The sequence below is a fragment of the Fonticula alba genome (genome assembly GCF_000388065.1).
Source record: "Fonticula alba strain ATCC 38817 unplaced genomic scaffold supercont2.13, whole genome shotgun sequence".
NCBI lineage: Eukaryota > Rotosphaerida > Fonticulaceae > Fonticula > Fonticula alba.
In genome coordinates this window covers 319290-335041 of record NW_009242983.1, presented here as the reverse complement: position 1 = coordinate 335041, position 15752 = coordinate 319290, and the positions used below count along the sequence as shown (strand labels likewise).

General features: G+C 68.8%; 6 protein-coding genes across 6 annotated transcripts in view; 2 read left to right on the top strand and 4 right to left on the bottom strand.

Annotated features, from left to right (window-relative positions):
• Positions 1 to 820: 820 nt before the first annotated feature.
• On the bottom strand, positions 821 to 1841 carry H696_05738 (hypothetical protein). Its single transcript, XM_009499552.1, has one exon. The coding sequence runs from the start codon at positions 1509 to 1511 to the stop codon at positions 1206 to 1208; it is 306 nt and encodes a 101-aa protein (XP_009497827.1). The 5' UTR covers positions 1512 to 1841; the 3' UTR covers positions 821 to 1205.
• A 494-nt stretch (positions 1842 to 2335) lies between these two features.
• Positions 2336 to 4209, bottom strand: H696_05737 (hypothetical protein; the record flags this gene model as incomplete). The annotated part of the gene is made up of 5 exons (XM_009499551.1): positions 4059 to 4209; positions 3924 to 3982; positions 3726 to 3802; positions 3357 to 3596; positions 2336 to 3220 (listed from the first exon to the last, which is right to left on the bottom strand). The coding sequence occupies exons 1-5, from the start codon at positions 4070 to 4072 to the stop codon at positions 2336 to 2338; spliced, it is 1275 nt and encodes a 424-aa protein (XP_009497826.1). The 5' UTR covers positions 4073 to 4209.
• A 970-nt stretch (positions 4210 to 5179) lies between these two features.
• On the top strand, positions 5180 to 6772 carry H696_05736 (hypothetical protein). The gene is made up of 7 exons (XM_009499550.1): positions 5180 to 5287; positions 5392 to 5501; positions 5606 to 5713; positions 5832 to 5931; positions 6112 to 6221; positions 6344 to 6468; positions 6596 to 6772. The coding sequence occupies exons 1-7, from the start codon at positions 5281 to 5283 to the stop codon at positions 6696 to 6698; spliced, it is 663 nt and encodes a 220-aa protein (XP_009497825.1). The 5' UTR covers positions 5180 to 5280; the 3' UTR covers positions 6699 to 6772.
• A 101-nt stretch (positions 6773 to 6873) lies between these two features.
• H696_05735 (hypothetical protein) lies at positions 6874 to 8710 on the bottom strand. Its single transcript, XM_009499549.1, has 5 exons — positions 8514 to 8710; positions 8254 to 8427; positions 8070 to 8135; positions 7662 to 7912; positions 6874 to 7536 (listed from the first exon to the last, which is right to left on the bottom strand). Exons 1-5 carry the CDS (start codon positions 8654 to 8656, stop codon positions 6908 to 6910), a joined length of 1263 nt encoding a protein of 420 aa, XP_009497824.1. The 5' UTR covers positions 8657 to 8710; the 3' UTR covers positions 6874 to 6907.
• Positions 8711 to 9128: 418 nt separating this feature from the next.
• Positions 9129 to 10182, top strand: H696_05734 (hypothetical protein). The gene is made up of 2 exons (XM_009499548.1): positions 9129 to 9440; positions 9565 to 10182. The coding sequence occupies exons 1-2, from the start codon at positions 9234 to 9236 to the stop codon at positions 9934 to 9936; spliced, it is 579 nt and encodes a 192-aa protein (XP_009497823.1). The 5' UTR covers positions 9129 to 9233; the 3' UTR covers positions 9937 to 10182.
• A 541-nt stretch (positions 10183 to 10723) lies between these two features.
• H696_05733 (hypothetical protein) overlaps positions 10724 to 15752 on the bottom strand; it is a gene marked incomplete at its 3' end in the record, with an annotated part of 5291 nt that continues 262 nt past the window's right edge. The window contains exons 2-6 of the mRNA XM_009499547.1: positions 15556 to 15728; positions 13879 to 15245; positions 12922 to 13590; positions 11361 to 12728; positions 10724 to 11174 (exon numbers count right to left, since the gene is read on the bottom strand). Of these exons, the coding sequence (XP_009497822.1) occupies positions 10724 to 11174; positions 11361 to 12728; positions 12922 to 13590; positions 13879 to 15245; positions 15556 to 15728 (4028 nt within the window). The remainder of the gene's footprint in view (positions 11175 to 11360; positions 12729 to 12921; positions 13591 to 13878; positions 15246 to 15555; positions 15729 to 15752) is intronic.

Sequence of the window (15752 nt, the reverse complement as noted above, 5' to 3'; positions counted from 1 at the left end):
CCCCCCCCCCCCAGCGCCGGCTCGTCTTGGCCCTCCTCTGTCCGCCCTCGGCGGCCTGGTCCCCCGGTCGGACATGCTGATGCCCTCCGCCTGGCGAGGCCCGGCCGACATGCGTGTCGTCTGCTCGCGTGCCGGCGGGGAATTCCGCCTGGCGGCCCGCGCGGCCGGGCTCCTGGCCGCCCTGAGGGCGTGTCCCGGGGCTGAAGGTGCTCGACTGGGCGATCTGCCGCCCGGCTTCGGGCCCTTCCTCCGGTGGGCCCTGCGCACGGCCGGCGCCTGCCCGGCACAACTACCGGCACTGCGCCAGGGCCGGGCCCACCGGCGGGGGCCCCCGGCCGGCCGGCGCCTCGGCATAGCATGCCACTTCCTGGCCGTGGTGGCCAAGCTGGCCAGCAGGCTGGTGCTCGAGGCGCTGGCCCTGCTCCACTGTCCGGCCAGCCTCCGCGAGCTGGCCACCCTTCGAGGCGCCCTACCGCCCCGGGGTCTCCCCGGCGTGCCCATGCTGGGCCTGCTGGGCCTGCTGCTGGCCCGGGAAATCCGCCACCGGCTGGCAGCCACCCATCCCGGGGCCGCCGCTCTTGCCACATTCCCCGCGACCCAGCTGGCCAAGTGCGCGCGGCGCCTGGTCCGTGCACTGCCGGCCACCACCCCGGCGGATGTCTTTTCCGCCGTGCTGACACAGGTGCGTGCCCCCCCCCCCTCCCTCCCTCTCCCTCCCGGGGAGGGCGGGCCGGTCCTGCTCTTGCTCGCTTGCCCGCCTGCCCGCCTGTCCGCCTGCCCGCCTGCCCGCCTGCCCCGCCGCACCTCGCCTCTTGGCCCCCTCTGAGTGGCCGCCACCCGGGGGTGTCCTGACACCTCCTGCACCCTGCCCCACTGCTCGGGCCACCGGACACGCAGCTGGCCCCGATACACCGCCATGCGCAGGGTGTCCTGGCGCGGGCGTTCGGCGAGCGGCAGCTCGACCTCGAGCCCGGCCCGAGGGCCCCCTCCGCCTCGCTGACCGCGGTGCTGCAGCTGATGCTGCTGTGCCATGAGCGCGCGGAGGCCGGCCCCGGTCCGGCAGCCCTGGAGGCGCTGCACACCCTGGCTGCCGAGAGCTCGGTCTTCCAGGCCCCGGGCCGGTGGTCCTCGGCGGCCCCCTTGACGCCGGGGGGGCTCCTGCTGTCGGACACCGGCGTGTGGCCGGCCGACCCGGCGGCCCCGGCCTACCCGATCGCGGCGCCCTGGGCCCGGTGGCCACTGTGTCGCCTGCTCGACCCGGGGGACCGGCTGCCCCTGCTGGCCAGCTTTGTGGAGCTCAGCTGGACCAGCGCGCGGATGGCCGTGCGCCGGGCCGCCGCCGGGCCCGATGCCCGGGCCGCTGCGTGCCTTGCGCTGCGCCTGGTCGCCGGCCGGCCGTCCGAGGGGCCCGTCCTCCGGTCGGCCATGCCCTTCGACCTGCGGCTGCTGAGCTGCGCCCTGGACGATGACCGCCTCAACCGCGCCATCGGCCTGCTGCTGGACATGCACATGCTCCTGGAGCCCGGGCCGGTCGCCGATCCGGAGGACCCGCGGTGGGCCCTGCGCTACTTGACCTCACCGCTGGCGGTGTTGGCGGCGCTGGGCCGCCATGCAGGCGTCTGCCCGGCCGAGGCCCGGCGCCCGGCACACTCACTTCTGGTGGAGCTCCTGCTGGCTGGCCGGCCGGCCGGCCGGCCGGGCCCCTCCCCGGGGGAGCTCCTGCTCGGTCCGCTACTGGCCGGGTCCGTCCCCGCCCCGGCGCCGGGCCTCGCCGGCCGCCAGGGAGCCCTGCTCCTGGGCCGGATCATTGGCGACCTGGGACACGCCCTGGCCTGGCTCAATGGCCGACCACCGTCGGGGATCGGCACGCCGGCCCCCTCGGGGCAGCTGCTGGTGCTGGCCGCCGACACACCGCCGGCCAGCCCCCCGGGCCCGGATGCCTCCCCGCTCGAAGTGCTGGTCGCTCGGCGGGTGGCCCGCGCGTCGGCCGCCCTGGCCGCCCGTCTCCAGGACCTGCGGCTCGCGCGACCCGGCCTTTGAGCCGCCCCCGGCCGATGCCTGTCCCCGTCCATGTCTCCGCCATACGCTCCTCTCCCCCCCCCCCCTATCGGTGGCTTATTTTTTGTGTGCCGCACGGCGCCCTGCCACTTGGCATGCCGGCATGGGGGAGCCCTCCATGAGCATCAAACATGTATATATATATATATCACACGCGAACGTATGCGAAAGCCGCCGGACTCGCGTGTGCTTCATCCGGCGGAGGGGGAGCGAGAGGGGGGGGCGGCGGGGGCATGTGTCTCCGCCCGGCAGCGGGGGGGGGGGGGGAGGGGCGCTTCTACTTTCTCCGCTTGGCCGGGGGCAGGGCAGCCTCCGGCCGAGGCGCCGCCTGGCCCGATGCCGAGGGCCCGAGCCCGGCCGAGGCGCCTGGCCCGCCGGTCGAGGCCCCAAGCCCGGGCCCACTTGGCCCCGTGCCCCCGGAGGAGTGGTTCAAGTGCGCCAATAGCCGCAGCAGCAGGTCCGACCGCCGGCCAATGCGATCGCGCTCCAACACGAAGACCATGTCCCGCGAGGTGACCGTCCAATTGATGCGCCCCTCCAGATTGGTCAGGCCGCCGACCGGGGCGGCGCCGCTCGAGCCGCTGGCGGCCGGGCCGCCACCGCCGGCGGCATCCGTCCGCCGGGCCGCCGCCGCGGCCAGCCGTGCCCCCAGGCGCGACTTCCCGAAGACGCCCTGTGACCCGCCGAGGAATTTGCGCAGGGTGGCGCTGCCGCCCGGGGCCCCGGCCGTCGAGGCTGCGGCCGGGGCCGGGGCCGGGGCCGAAGCCGGTGACCCGGTGGCAGTCGAGGCGGCGGCCGGGCCCGTGGTCGCCGCACCCGGCCCGGACCCCGGGGCCCCGGGCCCGGAGGGGCTCCCAGCCGGGGTGGGCCCGGCCGCGGCCGGGGTCCCGGTCGCCCCGCCGGTCGAGGCCTCGCCGCTGGCGGCGGTCCCGCCGGCCGAGCCGGCGCCCGGCGTACTCCCGCCGGCCGTGGTCGCCGGGGCGGTGGTGGCCTCTACGTCGCCGGCGGCCGCCGGCCCGGCATCCGACCCGGTGTCCGCCGTGTGTGTGGACGAGAAAAAGCTCGGCTTCGTGTAGCGCTCCAGCAGGTGGAGCTGCCGCCGGGGCTGGCTGATTTCCCGGGCCGAGGAGTTGGGATGCATCAGCATGACATCTTGCCGGTGCTGCGAGGGCCGGCCGCCACAGGCATGGCGCGCGAATGGCCCCAGAGCCACACAGACAGGCTGGTCAGTGCCGAACACGGGGGTACAGGCAGGCGAAGGGGCGGGAAGAAAAGCGGCCCTGAGCAGTGCCACGCACCCGGCAGGCGATGACCAAGTCCGAGCAAAGGTTCCGCAGGCGGAATTCCAACGCCCGGCGCAGGATGGTGATCACCTCGCGAGTGATGCCGGTGAGCCGGTGCTTCTCGGCGATCGGCATGATGTAATCCTTGATGGTCTCGAAGTCGATGACCTGGTTCAGGAACTCCTCCTGGTACTCGGCCACGGTCGAAGGGGCGAAGACGATGCGCACTTCGCTGACCATGCGCTCATGCTCATCCTGGGGCCCGATGCAAAAGAGAAGGGCCAGGGGGGGGGGGGGGGTGAGGGGGGTCAGCCGGGGGTCTGTCATGGACAGGGTGGCGGGGCAGGATCCGGCCTGTATGGGTGTGCATGCGTGCGCACGCACATCACTGTCAACGCCCACATACGCCGACGCGGGCAGATCCAAGTTGTCGACCTTCTTCTCGGCGTCGGTTTTCGCGGCTGCGCAGGCCCAGGGGGGAAGGAGCGGGAGCAGGGGGAGTGCGAGGTGAGGAGGGGACATGCCGGGGTCAAGAGGAGGCCACAGCCGGGCCCCATCGGGCTGCCGGCCGCGAGTACGCACCCTGTGAGCCGGCCGGCCCGGCGGCAGAGCCCGGCGGAGGTGGCTGGCCTGACGGAGGACTGGCGAAGCAGGGTCAGGGCATCTGCCTGGAATGGCATGAAATGGGCGCCGGTGGGAACGGGGACAAGCACGCACCGCGAGGGATCCATGCTGGCAGCGGGGGACGGAAGAGACAACGAGCGGCGAGGCGAGAGCGAGATGATGTGTATGTGTATGTGTGTGAGGGGGAGGGGGGAGGAGGGAAAGAGAGGGCGTGTAGAAGGGGAGGCAGGGGGAGAGAATGGAGAGGATGGCTGGCCGAGTGGATGGCTGGCCGGCCGCCGCGCCCTGCTTTGATTGCTCGAGGCCGGGAGGCCCCGCGCGTCAGGGAGCGAAGGCCATGCACGCGCCCGCCGGTGTCCTGCCGGGGAACACCGGGGCTAGTCGCTTGCGCGCCGGCACCCGGGGCCGGCGGGTGAGCGCGTCCCCTCCTCCGGGCAGCGCCCAGCGCGGCACAGGGGCCTGCGGCGATTGCCCCCAGCGGTTACTCCGAGAAGGGGCCAGGTGCCGCCGCACATGTGCGGCAGGCGATCACGAGCACATCATGTTTTGATTTTACGCAAATGTCGCGTAAATGGCACTTGCTCCGGTTGGACCGCCCCCTCCCCCCCCCCCCGGGCGGAGTGCATCTTCTTCCCGGCCGCCAGCGGACACACACACACACACACGCTCGACCGGAGAGGGCTGGGGGCTCGACGCGCGCCCGGCGCACGGCGGGCATGCTTCGCGCTTCCCCCGGCGGCCGCTGCTTCTCTTGCTGGCCGGCCGCCAGGGGGGGGGGGGGGGGGGGGGGGGGGGGGCAGAGTGCGGCCGTTGGGGGGGGCCCCGGGGCATTCTCCCTGCGCGGCAGACAGCCAGGGGCGGAATGCCGGCCGCCGGGCGTGAGCGCGCGCCAAGGCATCGGCCCGGCCGGGCCCAGTTCCGTTCCAAGCCAAGACGAGAGAAGGGGTCGGGGGCCTGATTGACCGCCCTGGGAATGGAGCCTCGCCCTGGGCTTCTCTCCGGGCTGGCATCCCCCCCCCCCCCCGCCGCCTTGCGGCCCAGCGCGCCGGCTCTCTCAAGGGCGCCCCGCCTGCCCCGGCCCGGCCCCAAGCCGGCATGTACTGCCCCCCTCCGCTCTCCCGGCTCCTGCACCTCTTCCGGCGCCCTCGCCTCCCCATCTCTCCCTCCCCCTCCCCCTCCCCCTCCGCTCCCCCTCCCCCTCCGCTCCCCCTCCCCCGCCCACCCCGCCCAGGCCCTCTTTTCTCCCGGCCTCCGCGCCCCCATCCCCGTGACGAGAGGTCCCCCGTGTGCTGTGTAGCACCACACCACTGTCACCATGAGCCGTGCGTATGATGCCCCCCCCCCCCCGTGGGATATGACTCTCCCCCGCACAGACACTCACTCTCCTTTCCTCGGCCATATCGCGGCGCCCATGGCCCCTGCGCAGATCTGCGGGACATCAAGGATTACGGCGAGCAGATCGACGAGCTCTTCTATCGCGTCGAGACCTCCATTCAACGAGACATCACCTCGCTGCAGGGGCGCGCTCGTGTCGAGGTACGCCAGGCCCCCTGCGCTTCTGCCCCCCCCCCCCCCCCCCCCCCCCACCCCCCCCCGGCGGACCAGGGCACACCCCCTTGCTGACCCCTGCGTGGATCCAGAAAATCGACTACCTGCTCGGGCGCATGAGGCGAGCTCAGCACCTGCTGGAGTCCTATCAGATCGAGCTTTCCCTGCTGAGCCCTCTCGAGGCCCATCCCTTCAATGTGGTGCGTCCTGTGCCGCGGCCATGACCTCGGTCGAGGCCTGCTCTCGCCTGCCCTGCCCGTGTGCGCCGGCCCTCCTCACGCATTTCCTCCTCTCCCCTGCTCCACGGCCTGTGCGCAGGCCTACCGCGGCTACGAGGAGAAGCACACCTCGCTAGATAGCCGACTGAATGAGCTTCGGCAGATTTTCCAATCCGAGGAGCAGGTCGACGCCAGTGGCGGTGCGTATACCCTCCTTTGCTTGCCCTCCTTTGCCCTGCCGCGTTGTGCCCCCCCCCCCCCCCCATTCGCCCCTTTGTTCCTTGGCCTTCGCCCCCAGGGCCGGGGGCCGTCTTCTGGCTGCCTCGCACCTGCATGCTGACACGGCCCTGCATGTCCCTCTGCATGGCGTCCATGCGCAGCGCCGGTTGGCATGACCAATCGCCAGATCATCCAGGCCGCCGAAACCATCCAGCTCGAGTCCAAGGCGTCCACCGGCCGGAGTCTGGCCATCATCGACGAAACGATCAAGGTATGCCCCTCTCTCCCCCCCCCCCCTTCCGTCTGTTCCTGCCAATTCCGCTCGTTCCAAGCCGCTCACCCATCGGACGCCTGGTCACCCCCCTTGTCTCGCCCCTTCCCTCCAACCGACAGGTTGCCTCGGACACCACGAAGACCCTGCACGAGCAGACGGACCAGATTGAGCGGATCCACCAGGGCATCGAGCAGGTCGACTCCAATGCCCGCACCGCCGAGAAGCAGCTCCGCATCTTGATCCGGTGCGTAGTTTCGTGCACATGTGTCTCATGTCCCCTTCCCCCCCCCCCTCCTTGTCAATTGGCTGACACCCATGAACCTCGGCCCATCTGTGGTCTCCCCTCCACACCCACGCGCCCATGCACGCAGCCGCCTGGCCACGGACCGCCTGGTGCTGGTTCTGATTGTGCTAGTTGTGCTGGCCATCATCGCGGCCATTGTTGTTGGCGTCGTCAAGAAGAAGGGGAAATAGTCTGTCCCTGGCCTCGCCACCCCCCTCCCTCCTTTGGTCCCTGTCCTTGTGAAAATAAATGTTCCTCCCTAGCCTCGCGTGTGTCTGTGCGTGCACTTGTGGATGCCCCCTTCCACAGACGTTGAAGGGGGGGGGGATGGGAGCCGCGCAAACCCGGTGTTTGCCCCACGGGAAACAAGTATTCAGGTGTGCATTCGGTGGCAGGACCATTATGGGGAGGCCCCGCTCGACGCCTCGTCGATCGGTGAATCACCCTCAGCAGTTGGCTCAGAGGGGGCGGCCGGCTCCTCGGTGGCGACATCGGGATCCTCGGTGGCGACATCGGGATCCTCGGGCAAGACGGCCGGCTTGTCGGCCGAAGTCGGGGAGTGGTCCACCGGAACGGCCGAGCCCTCAACCGGGGGCCCACCGTCATCGGAGACCGCAGACTCACCCGAAATGATGACCTCAGTAGAGGCGACAGACTCAGCGCGAGCGGCGACCCCGCCAGAAGGGGCAGACCCGTCGGAAGTGGCAGGCCCAGTGGAGGGTGGCTCGTGCGCGGCGGCGGCGGCGCCAACACCAGGGCCACCGGCCGGGGCCGGCGTCCCGACGGCCGGCGCTGCCCTGGACAACTGGGTGACACCCGACGGCAGGGTGCCGGACTTGGGCAGGGACCCGGTCGCCGACTCGTGGGTGGCCACAATGCGGGAGCGCTCCTGGCGCAGGATGCGGATTTCGTTGAGCTCCCACTCCTCCGAGCGTTTGGCAATCCAGCTGTGCAGGGCGAAGTCGGCCTTCATTTCCTCCAGCTGGTTCAGCTCCTCCTCCAGGAAGAACACCTGCCCGGCAATGGCCTCTGTCCGATCGCCCGGGGATGAACCGTGTGAGCACGACCCAAGGGGAAAGTGTGACGTGGGATGTCCCCCCCCCTCCCCCCCCAGCAAGGAGGGGACAAAAAAAGAGAAGGCACCAAAAACGCACCGACCGAGCTGGCACACTCATTGAGGGCCTTCTGGATGAGAGGCACGCTGGTCTCGGCCACGCGAGCCAAGTGCTCGATGCCGGCATTGTGGTCGGCCACCAGGCTGCGCGCCTGGTGCGACAGCTGCGTGCATTGCTTCAGCTTGGTCTCGATGTCCAGGTTCGCCCGCATCAGGATCTCCCAAACTGCCTCATAGTGATCGAGAATGCGATGGCCGGCGGCCAAGTCGATCTCCGGACGGACGGGCTTGCTACGGGCGGCCGCGCGATGGCCGACGACAGGCGCCCCAGGAGCCCGGGGCAGGGGGGCAGACGGGGACAATGCGACGGGGTCAGCTGAAGGCAGAGAGTGGGGGCAGGCCGCGGCGCATGGCCCCGGGGGCGGAGCGGCCGCGCCATTGACGGTACCTCTTGATCGGGTCAGATGCCAAGGTGACCACGAAGCTGTCGACACCGGCGACAATGCTGCGCAACCTGAAGGCACGGCGGGCAAGGAGGTCAGACCATCAAAAGGAAAAGGGAAGAGGGTCGCGGCGGCAGATGCGGCCTCCGAGGTGTGGCGGCCGGGAAATGCGCATAGGGAGGTCGGTACCGCTGCTTGGCGAAGCTGCCCCAGGAGAGGAAGTCCGAGTCGGCCGGCGGGGTGTTGGCGCCGACCGGTGCCGGGGCGGTGCCGGGCGCGGTGCCGGGCGCCGGCGGGGTGGCAGCGGCTGGCTGTGACGGCGGCGGCACGGCCGCGCCAGCCGCGGCACCCACGGCCACAGAGCTAGCCAACAACAGAAAAGGGGGCAGGGGGAGGAGGTGAGTCCGGGCTGCAGCAGCAGGAAAGAGGGAGGCGAAGGCCCGGCGCACCGGCTGACCGACGAAACAAACTGCGAGAGCGCGCGGAAAGATAGCCCGCTGCTGGAGGCCGGGGCAGCCGAGGCCCCAGCCCCGACGGCCGGCGTCGTGGCCGGCGGGAAGTCCGCCGGGGGAGTGGGATTGCCCTGGGACATGGGCAGATGGGTGGCGCGAGGAGGGCGCCAGAGAGAGAGAGGGGTAGATCGGGGGGGGGGGGGCAGGGGCCCGGCGCAGGCAGGGGAGCGGCGAAGGAAGGCAACGAGAGGGACGGGAGGTCGAGAGGAGGGGGGTGCTCGCAGCCCGGCCGGCCGACCCCCCGGCCCCCGGGCCCTCTTCAGCGGTGGATACGGCTCCGACGGCGCCCCTCTAGTGCTGGGCGCGTCGGGCAGGCACGCCCAAGTTGGCCGGGCCCGGGAACCGGGATCCGGGGGCCACAGCTTGGAGGATCGCCGGCCGCCCGACCGGCGGCACATGCAAGCAGCCAACGGACGCAGGGCAAGGCCCGCCCGTCGCGTTCGGGGGGGGGGGACGCCCGACCCGCGCTGGGAGGTGGTTTTTCTTCCGGCCCGGCATGCGCACGGCCGGGGCACGATCGGCCCCTATGCCCGTGCTCCGAACCTCCCCCCCCCCCCCCCAGACTCCCCCGCCCCCCCCTGCCCTGGCGCTCGCCGTCGGGCTTCCTCTCCCTCCCTCGCTCCCCTGCCACCTCTTCCCGGCTCCCTGTCGTGCCAAATGACCACACACACACCCCCGCCCGGGGGAAAGCCCTCGGTGCTGGAACGCACGTCGGCGCTCCTCGCGCAGGTGGTGTCCGGCTCGATGTCCGAGATGGCTGGCAACGCCATTCGCCGACTGTCGCTGGCTGTCACGCTGGTCTTCATCCTGATCGGCACTTCCATCTTCTCGACCACCTTCTGTGCCTATGTCTTCTCGCAGCTGGTGCGCACCCGCTGACGTGGCCCCGGCCCCTGCTCCCCTGCGATCCCCCTGACTAATGCGCTTGCCCCATACCCCGCCCCCCCTCCCTTGCCCGGGCTCTGCGCGCACGCGCGCGCGCGGGCAGCTCTGGCTGGTGCCGCTTGTCCTGCTGTACGCCGGGGCGCTGGTGCTGATGGTCGGCTGTGTCGGCGTGGCCAGCACCCTGCTGGCGGCATATCGGACGGTGAGCACGCACGGCCCGCCGGATGGCGGCCTCTTTGCCGAGCTGCTGGCCGAGCTCCGGTCAATCAACTTCCTGTCCGGCGAGATCTTCCTCCTCCTGTGGCCGCACTTCATCAATGCCTGCGTGACGTCCATGCGGCTGGTGGTTTTCTTTGCCAACCACCTGCTTCTCGGGGTGCTGGACTCCTTCCAGTGCATTATCCGGGTGCTGACGGCTGCTGTGTCGTCGCTGCGCGTGCCGGCTCAGCCGGCCTCCCTCCCGGGGCGGCGGTGAGCCGGAAGCATGCCCGCGCGGGGGGGGCAGTCTCCCCGCGCCGGCCGCCTTCGGGCCGGGCACCTCCTGCCTTTTCCCGGCGCAAACGGCCGGCCCGCCGAGCAAGCCACCCTCTCCCTTACAGAAGGGTGCCCACATCACCCCGGGGGCCAGCGTGCTGCCCAGGCGGAAAAAAAAACAAAACAAACAAGCGCCACAATGCACCTGTGCCGCGCGCACATCCCAATAAGGCACACGTAGCACACATCTTTGAGCGCATGTGAAAGAAAAAACCCCGCAGAAGGCGGAGGCACACGCACAGGCTGGGGGCGAGTCCCGCCCCCCGGCGGTCGGCAGGTCCACGGCGTTTCTTTCTGAGAGACATATATTTCGGTGACAAAAGGGTTGGGAAGGGGCGGAGGGAAAATCGGTGCTTGGATAATGCGCCTCACGCGCATGCCCCGGGGCAGAGGGAAAAAAAGGAGGGAGGCGCCCCCCTCTCTCGAGAGAGAGGGAGAGAGAGGGAGAGAGAGGGAGAGAGAAGGAGAGAGAGAGAGAGAGAGAGGGAGGGAAAGCAAACGGAGGCAGGGGAAGGGGGGATGGTGGGTGCACGCCTTGGCCCCTCCTCTCAACGGGACACTGGCGTCGGAGGAGGCGCAAACGGGCAGCGGCACGCAGTGCACCAACAACGCCAGGGCTTGCTGCCCTCCTTCCTCCCTGCCCGGGGGGAGGGAGTGCGAGGGAGGAAAGGAAGACCGGAAAGGCGCTCCCCTCCCCCGGGCAGGGAGAGGGGGTCCCGCCCGGGCCCTCACTCGGAGGCAGCAGGCGCGGGCGCGCCAGCACCCTCGGTGACGGCGATGGCCTTGAGGTTGCCAATGCGCTCGCCATCGCCGTGCACCCCGGCGAAGGGGTGATAGGTGCCGCTGCCGTCGGCCGAATCCGGCCCCGGAGGCGAGAACCGGCCCACGAAGGCGGGCTTCTTGAGGGGCAGCTGGCCGATGCTGAGGGCCGGCTCGAAGGCCGGCAGGGGCATGTGCGCGCGGAACACACGGAAGATCTCGTCATTCAGCAGCCGGCAGAACCGGGCCAGGTCCACAAAGCGGCCAAGGTCCACACCACCGGCACGGCCGAGCTGGGTCTCATTGCCGGCCACCTGGATCAGGTGGTACGAGAAGTCGAACACATCGAAACGGTGCTGCTGGCCCAGCAGGTAGATGAAGACCAGACCGCCAAACTGCAGGCCCTCGCCGAAGCTCTCACTGCGCATACCCATTGCATGGTAGCAACGCACACACACACACACACACAGAGGGAGAGAGAGAGGGAGAGAGAAAAAACCAGGAGAGGGGTCAGAGAAAGAAGGACACTCGCCAGGATCAGCGGCAAGGCGAAGAGCAGGAGGAGCGCAGGAGGAGGAGGAAGAAGGGGCGAAAGGGGACACGCACCGGGTCGTCGAGCCGGACGCCGTGATGGGCGGCGTGCAGAAGGTGAACTGGCAGGCCGACCAAATCCGATAGTACTCCTTGCTCATGTCCACCTCGAGCACGTCATTCGAGGGGGTGGCACCGAGCCACTCGCTGCGGGTGGAATCCAGGGCCTCGCTGAGGCTGGCCAGGAAGCTGCCCAGCAGGGACCGGCCGCCGCCAAGCTGGGCCTTGGTCAGAGCCTCCACATGCCGGCCCAGGGTGGCGAAGTCCACCACGGTGCCGGAGGAAGCCAGGAGCTCGCCATTGGCCGCCAGCACATCGGCCACCACATAGCGCCCGTCGGCCACCGAGCCGGTGGGGCTCTCCGGGGGCGGGGCATCGACCGCCCCCCCGGCCGGGCCGGCCGCCCCGGCCGGGCTCGGCTTCGGCCCCGGGGCCCGGATCCCCAAGAAGGGCGCCGTCAGCATGGTGGCCAGCGGCTGCCCAACGAAGGACGCCCGGTCCAGCAGCTGCAGCACGATGATGGTGTTGCCGATCTCCCGGAACACCTGGAACACCTCGGTCCGCAGGGCGCCATACGTGATGACCGGGCGCAGCAGCTCGAAGAAGTACTCATAGGACCCGGTGACACCGTACACGAAGGCCGGCAGCTTGGACGACTGCGGCATGCCGCGCATGAGGGCCGACACGAAGGGGCGCAGCGAATGCTCGAAGAGGGTGCGCGCATTGTTCACCAGCTCGCCGAGAATGACCGGGAAGTAGGCCCGGCCCAGCAGCGTGTACAGGGCATTGAAGTGCACCTCGCCGAAGTACTCCCGGTAAAGGTCAAACATCCGGGAGAAGTGGTTGTTGAAGATGCGCGAGCCGAAGAGCAGGTGCGGCAGCGGCCGCGGGGCCGACGGCCGGTTCAGCGGATCGATCATCGACAGCCGGGCCAGGACAAAGCGCCCGCTCATGATGTTGTAGCAGTAGTTCGGCAGGAAGTCATTCACCAGCTCGTAGACCACATGCGACACGATGCGCCCGTGGAAGGCCACCAGGTTGGTCTCCTCGTCGGCCTCCTCCAGGATCATGTCGAAGGACTCCAGCGGCAGGACCGCCGACAGGAGCTCGTGCGTCATGCGGTTGTGCTCCAGCAGGGCCTTCAGCTCCAGGACGCCATGCAGCGGGGCCGCCTCGAAGCGCTGGATGGCCACCTCCACCGCCTGGCGCAGGTTGGCCGAAATGCGCTGGCTCACCAGCCGGCTGATGTCCACCGACCGGCCGAGGAGCTGGAAGTGCCGCTGGCGCAGGACCGACTCGAAGGGGAGGACCGTCACCTCGAGGCGCCCGTCGGAGGAGATGTTCTCCTCGAAGAGGAGCTTGTACTCCTTGTTGATGAGGACGCTGCGAGCATGTGCATGTGTGCGTGTGTGCGTGTGTGCGTGTGCGTGCGCGGGTTATCGGGATGAATATGTGCATGTGGGTACGCGCGCACACGGGCGCGGACAGGGAGGAGGAAGGCAAAGAGTCAGCACCGGGGAGGCGAGCGAGAGGCCGACAGAAAGGGCAAAGGAGCGGGGAGGCCCCCGACACGCACGAGGAGGCGCGCTGCTTGTAGTGCTCGAAGACCGCATTGGACAGGGCGAAGATGAACTGATCGAAGGCCAGGTTCACCTCGGCCTGGATCTCGTCGAAGAGGAAGCGCGACCGGAGCTTGTGGATGGCCCGGCCGGCCGCGTCATTGTACAGCTCCAGCGGGTAGAGCACCGACTCGATGAGGGCGTGGGCATCATCCGGATTGAGCACATGCTCGGTCAGGATCCATGGCAGGGACATCTCAATCGGGAACTGGATCTCCTTGCGCAGGCCCAGGTAGAACTCCTTGTACCAGAGCTCCGACAGGTCGGACGCCGCCTCGACCGACGCCCCGAAGGACAGCATGACCGGGAAGAAGTGCGCCTCCTGGAAGACGGCATCCAGCAGGCCGGCCTGCTCGCTGGACAGGTCCTTGTCCTTCATGAAGCCACCGCGCATGCCCGGGGCCTTCTCATTGTATACCGAGTCCAGCAGGGCACGCAGGGTGAACAGCTGCGCCTGGCTGACACTGGCCGCGCGCTCGGGGTAGGCCTGCTCGATGGCCATCCCGGCGCCCGAGCCGGAGGCCTTCTTGGCCTTCTTGGCCTTCTTGTCGCTCACCTGGGCCACAATGTCGGTGCCCTCGGCGGCGGTCGAGTCGGCAATCACATTGAACGCGTGACCAAGGGCCCTGTGGTGGGTGCCGGCACAGGCGGAGGCGAGGGAAGATACGAGGAGCCCGGTGGCGCATGGGGAGACAAGCACACACATGCACACACATGCACACACATGCACACACACGCACACACATGCACACACATGCACACACACGCACACACATACACCAGCAGGTCAAGGGGAGCCCAGAAGGCACGTTAGCACAAGACACAGGAAGAGGGAAATGAGCCCGAGGGTGTGAAGCTCAAATGGACGAAAAAAAAAACCCAGAACCACAAGGGGAGGAGGAGGGGCCACGCACACGAGGACATTCTGCTTGCTCTTCTTGGCCACCGAGGCAATCACCTCCGCCAGGGACCCATGAGCGAAGCGCTGCAGGGTGGCATGGATGTACGAGTAGATGACATGGCCGAAGGGAGCCTCCGCCTGGGCCAGGGTGCGCTTCAGGCTGTACACCATGGACAGGTACTCCACGAAGGCGGTCTTCTCGGCGGAGCTGTAGTTGTACCGCACGGACTTCTCATAGTCGTGGGCATTCTCCGGGCAGTCGGGGTTGATGGACGAGTCGGTCGGATGGGCCAGCTTCCAGGCCGACTGCTCGATGACCGCCGTGGTCAGGCGCCCCAGCAATTGCAACCCCCGGAGCAGGACATTGTACATGGGGGAGGACAGGAGCGGCGGCACCGGGGTCAGCGTGTCGGCCGGAGCACCACCGGCCGCCCCCATGAGGCGCTGCCGCCGGCGGAACTCACTACGCAAGGTGCCCAGCTCGGCCAGGTACTCGCGGAATTCGGCCCGCGCCTCCGGCAGCGTGTGCAGCAGCGAGTACGCCCGGCGCAGGGAGTTGTCCTCATTGCCCGGGCTCTCGGTGACCCAGCTCACCTCGCGCAGGCTGGTCTTCAGCAGGAGGGTCTGCATGCTGAGGGTCATGTCACCGGTCAGCGGCATGTAGGGGGTGGCCTTGAACAGGCGCATCAGCCGGTCGAGCTTGACCTTCTTGTTCTTGGTGATGGCCTTGTCCGACTGGTCGCTGTCCAGCAGGTACAGCGAGAACCCCATGGCCTTGAGCAGGGTGTGCTTGTTGTCGGCCGTGATGTAGGTCCGCCGCTCGATGATGTCGGCCGCCTTGTCCAGCAAGTCGGCCAGGACGTCCTCGATGGCGCCGGGGCCGCCGTCCAGGTTGATGGTCTTGCGGAGCTCGCGCGCGAATTCGTCCTTGTTACCGAGGAAGTTGTAGAGCTTCTGGTTTTCCATCGTCTCATCCTCATTGGGGTTGGTCTGCTTCTTCATGTTGGACAGGGCGCGCTTGTAGATGGCGAAGTCGTTGTTCAGCGAGGACTTCATGTCCTTCAGCCCGTCCAGCGAGATGAACATGTTGAATACCCGGGCCAGGGCCAGGAGCAGCTCCTCGGAGGGGGGCGACCCGCGGGACTTGCGCGCCTCGTTGGCCACCACCAGGATCTTGCAAACGGTGTTCACCGAGGACTCCATGTAGGCCATGAGTTCCTTCATCTTGTCCACCAGCGGCTTGAGGACCTGGTAGGTGTGTGCGTAGAGGGCCGCCTTGTTGGCCTCGTCATGGTCGCGCACTTGGGGAATGGCGCCGGACACGCCGCGGTAGGCGTACAGCATGTGGATGAAGGACTCGCCGACGCGGGTGCGCTCCTCCTGTATGGTGGGGGGGTGTTGAGAAGGGGTGTAGAGGTGTTGAGAAGGGGTGTAGAGGTGTTGAGAAGGGGTGTAGAGGTGTTGAGAAGGGGTGTTGAGAAGAGGTGTTGAGAAGAGGTGTTGGGTGGAGGTGTTGGGTGGAGGTGTTGAGAGGAGGTGTTGAGAGGAGGTGTTGAGAAGAGGTGTAGGGTGGTGGGGGTGAGGGCAAACAAATGGCGAGCTCAGAGTCAGCAGGGCGTCGGGCAAATTTCAGACCGATATGAGAGAGAGAGGCAGGGAGGAAGCGCGTAGGAGGCCGGCCACAACGCACCAGGGTGGCGATCTGCTGGAGCTGCTCGCTCATGAACTGCATCTTCTCGTGGCGGAAGGCGGGTGCGTCCAGACGCGAGCCATCCGACCAGGACACCTCGGCCGAGATGGCCTTGCTCGGGAACTCAAGGGGCGGCTGGTCATCGCTGAAGCTGAACGAGGCCAGGGCCTTGACTGTGTGGATGTGTTTCGGGGGGG